Source organism: Dama dama, chromosome 14 (assembly GCF_033118175.1).
Source record: "Dama dama isolate Ldn47 chromosome 14, ASM3311817v1, whole genome shotgun sequence".
In the NCBI taxonomy this organism is placed as follows: domain Eukaryota; kingdom Metazoa; phylum Chordata; class Mammalia; order Artiodactyla; family Cervidae; genus Dama; species Dama dama.
Genome location: NC_083694.1, coordinates 27,090,669 through 27,096,074, shown reverse-complemented (window position 1 = coordinate 27,096,074; position 5,406 = coordinate 27,090,669). Strand labels below are relative to the sequence as shown.

At 34.7% G+C, this 5,406-nt stretch overlaps 1 protein-coding gene across 1 annotated transcript; it reads right to left on the bottom strand.

Annotated features, from left to right (window-relative positions):
* Window positions 1-2,395: 2,395 nt before the first annotated feature.
* Window positions 2,396-3,943, bottom strand: LOC133069595 (transmembrane emp24 domain-containing protein 7). The gene has a single exon (XM_061161207.1). It carries the CDS (start codon window positions 3,941-3,943, stop codon window positions 3,269-3,271), a length of 675 nt encoding a protein of 224 aa, XP_061017190.1. The 3' UTR covers window positions 2,396-3,268.
* Between the last annotated feature and the right edge of the window lie 1,463 nt (window positions 3,944-5,406).

Here is a 5,406-nt window from a genome sequence, read left to right as displayed (position 1 = left end):
ACACTTACATGAACACCCAGAACAAACCTCTAATTCATAGAGACAGAAAGTAGCAGGGTAGTTGCCAGGAGTTAGAGGATGGAAGAAATGGGTAGTTGTTTCATAAGTATACACTTTGAGTTTTACTGAAAAGAGTTCTGGAAAGCAGTTGCACAATAACATGAATGTATTTAACACTTCTGTTGAATACATTCTCTTAGAAATGGTTCACACACTTAAAAACGGTTAAGATTATAAATATTATGTGTATTTTATCATAATTAAAATAAAATTTTAAAAACTTTCAATTAGTTGACATTTTCTATTTTACCTTCATTCTTATTTCACTGATCACTGATTTCTGCTCTTATTTATTTTATTCTGTCTTTATACTTAGAGTTTATTGTTTTTGTCACTTCCCCCTTTTTACCTATTTTTTTAAGTTGGAGTATAACTGATTTATAATATTGTGTTAGTTTTAGGTATATGGCAAAGTGATTCATATATATATTCTTTTTTCAATTAATTTCCATTGCAGGTTATTAAGAGATATTGAACCTAGTATCCTGTGCTATACAGTAAACCCTTGTTGCTTATTATCACTTCTTTTTTTTTTTTTTTATCAATTTGTTTAATTTTTGAAAACAAAAGTCAATAGGGTCTGCTTTGTCCTATTTAACCATAAATGTTATACATTTACAAACTGAAGCAAAACTGGATAGTAGAGATTTAAAGAAAATCTTTAAAAGAATTTAAAGCAATTTTAATTGCTTTTCAGTCCACTGTGTTTTCAAAGTTGATTATCATCAAGCCAGGATGAAAGCTGTGAACCCCAGACCATCTGCTTCTTTAATAAAAAGAATGTTTAGATTATTAACAAAGTAATATCTTTAAATGTTATCATCACACAGTTGGAATTTTAGTATAAACTTGCATATCATGTCCCTTTCCATTATTTATTCTACTTTAAAAATATATACAGCTAATGATGTTTAAATAAGTATTCTGAGCCACGTGTCCAAATATAAACATTTGAGAAATTCAAACTGCAGCAACAAGTTATGAAAGGATTAAAGAAAAAAGATGAGCTACAAATTATATAGGAGAAGGAAAAGTTCTACTTAATATTCATATGCAGGTAGATATGTATTTTCTAATTTTTATATACATACCTAATTGAATATAGACAAGCCATCAAACTTTAACCAGTTACAGACTAGACTAAGTCAGTACTATTTTCTAGAACAGGTAACAGTGGTGATTTAAAACTTTTTAACATACTTCAATAGTTTTATCACAAGTTATTTGTGATAATAGTCTTTAAATATCATGAAGTTTAGATAGGTACAGATTAAATAACTATTATCTATGCCAAACTTGGCACTCTGATGATACCCAACTCTGCTTAATTATGGTGTTAACTATCGGAACACAGCAGAGCAGGCAGGCAACCAGAAAAGGACATTCAACATACTCTCAGGTTTATCACTTTAACAGTGCTGTTTAAAATCTGCAAATCTAAACACAGAGAGACACTTAAAAAGCTGCAGGACAAGAACCCCAACAGTCTGTAAAATCTTAAACTTCAGTTCTTAATCCATTGATAAATATTGTTGAAGGAGTAGCTATTTGGTCTTCAAACATTTTAGAATTAAAGGGTTGAAAGTATGTTCATCCTTTGCTACACTGTCGCACTTTAAATTAGCAAGCAGGACAACCTGAATTCATCTTGCTCTTACATGCAGAAGTGTATGTGCATTTTAGACGACTTAGAATTAAGAGCTAACTTTTAGTTGGTGGCAGTTAAGTGATTTAAATTGCTGTCCAACCTGTATTCTGTAGTACCACATACCAAAGTCCTAAAAATATGCCAGTCATGTTCAGCGCTCATCCCTTTCAGGTGGGGGGGGAAACATGGCAAAAAGCAGTCGTAATTTTTTTTTTTTTAAACAGCATGAGCTTTAAACACAGTTTTGCATCATCTTGTATTCTATCCTAGAATACCTGGAACAAAATCTTATTTCAGTCAGCTCAATCTATGCAAGTTATAAAATACAAACACAGACTAAATCCTATAGTGTACAGAAAATGCACTATTTAATACTCATTAAATGCAGTACAATCAATGAAGATTATCAAACAAGAAACACACACACAGCATTCTAAATGTTTAAATCATCTTAGGGCTGCTAAATCAGAGATTGTACAAATTACATGTGCAAGACAAAAAACAAACAAACAAAAATACCCAAAAAAACAAAGAAGAAAAAGAAAAAAACCAAAGAACCTAACTTCTCAATGCATCACACCCACTAGAATAAAATGTATGGCACTTTTACACTTTTACTTTTATATTAACAACTGTCAATTAAAGCTAGGAGTGACTCCCGACATTAAAGCCACGTTAGAGCAAGAATTAGCCAATTCAATGTTTAATGAAACAGATCACCTTTTTTCTTTGTAAAAGCACTGAAAATGTAATGTGTGCTGATAACTCACTAAAAGTTTTCTCATGTCATTTGCTCCCCATTGTAGTGTCTTAAATTATTCTGTAATTATTCTACCTGTTAACAACAGTCTGATTTTTAAGGTCTCTGTAAACTCTGTTACTGAAACATACTAGTTCCTGTGTGGTAAAAATGTCTTTATGAAAAAAAAAATAACATATCTGGTCATAGATCATAGAATAAACCCAAACAACAAAATGACATTTTCCAAGCTACTGAGAAATAAATTAAACCATGATGTGTCAATTTAAAATTATATCAACATTAACTAACATTTCTATGGTAGATTTTTTTCCTCATAAAATTAAACAATGCAGAATAGGGTTTGGGCTACAGTTAATCACATATGGTTTTCTTAAAAACAAAACTTTATTTACTATAAACAACTAAAAGGTAATTTTCTTCCTCCACAACACGTCGGCATTAAATTGAAGGCTTTGTTTAAAATATCCACTGCTTACAAGAAAAGTACTTTTAAAAGGATAAGAGGAATCAAAATTACCAAAGTTTAGTGTGCCAAGAGTAGATAGAAACAACCCAGAAAAGTATAGATCATTGTGCTGAATATTTATGAATAGCCCAAAATAAGTCCCAAAGTTTTTCTACCTTTACAAATAAAAAAAGGTGTCCTTTCCACAGCTTGGGGATATGCATTGTACATCCCCCCCCACAACAAGTGTATGAGTAAGGTTCTAAAAATGTTGCCATATTAAGTTCTTCGGTACCTAAAATTAATTAGAGGACAGCAATATTACAGCGGCAATGGTGCATCAATTCTCAAATTACGATCCAACACGAGTTGTGGTTCTTTTATCGGAGAAAAAGCTTTTCAGAAGGAACACCTGCCCTATGCTAACCACGAGGAGAATGAGGGCTTCTCCTACTGACCAGTAGGCCACTCTCGTGTTTAGATCCTCGGCTCTGCTTCGGCCTTGAGCTTCTCTCAAGCGGAAGTGAGTCTGATGGTCAATGACAGATTTCAGAGCTTCATGGATTGAAACACAGGCAGATTCCATCTGGGTAAGAGCACTGACTCGGTTCTCACTAGGAAACAAAGGTGGGTCTTCTCCAACTTGGAAATCAAAATATACAGTTTTATGTGTGAAAGTAGAAGATTCATTGCTAAAGCAAAATGTGTATGTCCCATTTTGGGAGGCTGTGAAGGTGTAACTGTCATACTGCTTCTTCATCTCCTTGTACAACACGTTACCGTCAGGATCTTCTAGTCGACAGTCTACATCGTAGTGACCACCAGTAATAACCTGGAACTCGAGAGTGCACTTGGCGCCCTGCGTGATGTCCTCGTAGAAACACTGCTTGGCATTGTCCGGCAGCTCCAAGGTGATCTCGGAGGCGCCGCCGGCGCCGGCACCAGAAACAGCAGCACGCACGAGCAGCCTGCAGCCCCAACGGCCCGCGGCGGCCGCCCAGCGCGGCGCGGACCCCAGCCAGGGCATCCCGAGGCGGCGGCCTCAACGGGGCTGGGGAGACTCGGGGTCAGGTCTGCGCGAACTCGCCGCCGCGCGGCAGGCCTCGGTCCGGGCGGCGCCGCCAAGACGCACCGCCGCGTGGCTCCGAGCCCCGGAGACAGTCGAAATGCCTATCACTTCTTTTTTTAAAAAAAAATTTATTGGAGTATATTTGATTTACAATGCTGTGTTAGCTTCTGCTGTACAGCCAAGTAAATGAATTATATGTATGTGTTATATTACATGTATATATGAATCATTATATACAAAATGATATACCCACTTTTGAGATTCTTTTCTCATATGGGTCATCACAGAGTGTTGAGTAGAGTTCCCTGTGCTATACAATATGTCCTTATTAGTCATCTATTTTATATATAGTAGTGTGCATATGTCAATCCCAGTCTCCCAATTTATCCCTCCACCACCCTCTTTCCCCACTGGTAACCATAAGTTTGTTTTCCACATCTGTGACTCTATTTTTGTTTCTTAAATATGTTCATTTGCATCTTTTTAAATTTTCACATATTAGTGATATCATATGATATTTGTCTTTGTCTGACATTTCACTTAGTATGATAATCTCAAGGTCCATACACATTGCTGCAAATGGCATTATTTCATTCATTTTTTATGGTCAAGTAATATTCCATTGTGTATATATATACCACATCTTCTTTATCCATTCATTTGAACATTTATTATCACTTCTTAAATATGGGCATTAACTCATTTTGAAAAATGGGCTTTCTTCTTTTTTTAATATAGGTAGTTAAGACTACAATTTGCCCTTAGAGGGCCACTCTTGCTGGATTCCACAACTGTGAAGCAAAATGTTTTCATTATCACTCAGTTCTGGGAATTTTAATTATTTTATTTTGTCTTTTTAAAAAAGAATAACCATTTTTTAAAAATCAAGGTATAATTTACACACAATAAAATACACAGATCTTAAGTATTCAGTTTGGTGAGTTTCAGCAATTGTAAACCCCTAAGTTATTAAAACTCAAAATAACATACAAAACATTTCTGTTACCCCATGCCTCTTCCAGTCCATAGTCACCCACCCACACCTGCTGCAATTACTCTCCTGGTTTCTATCACCAGAATCATACAGTATTAATATTCTGTAGTTGGCTTCTTTTGCTAAATGTGATGTTTTAATATTTATCTTTGTTATCAGTAGTTTATTCCTTTTTATTGCTGAGGCATAGTTCTTTGAAAGAATGTAATATAATTGGTTATCTCTTATCCTATTGATGGATATTTGGATTGTTTCTAGTGCTTGGCTATGTAAATAAAGTTGCTATGATTCTTTTCTTTTTACAGAATATGTTTTCATTATCCTTAAATATCTAGGAATGAAATTCTTGGATCATGGCATAGATGTATACATAATTTTATGAGAAACTGTCAAAGAATTCTCCAAAGTAGTTGTTCCATTTACAATC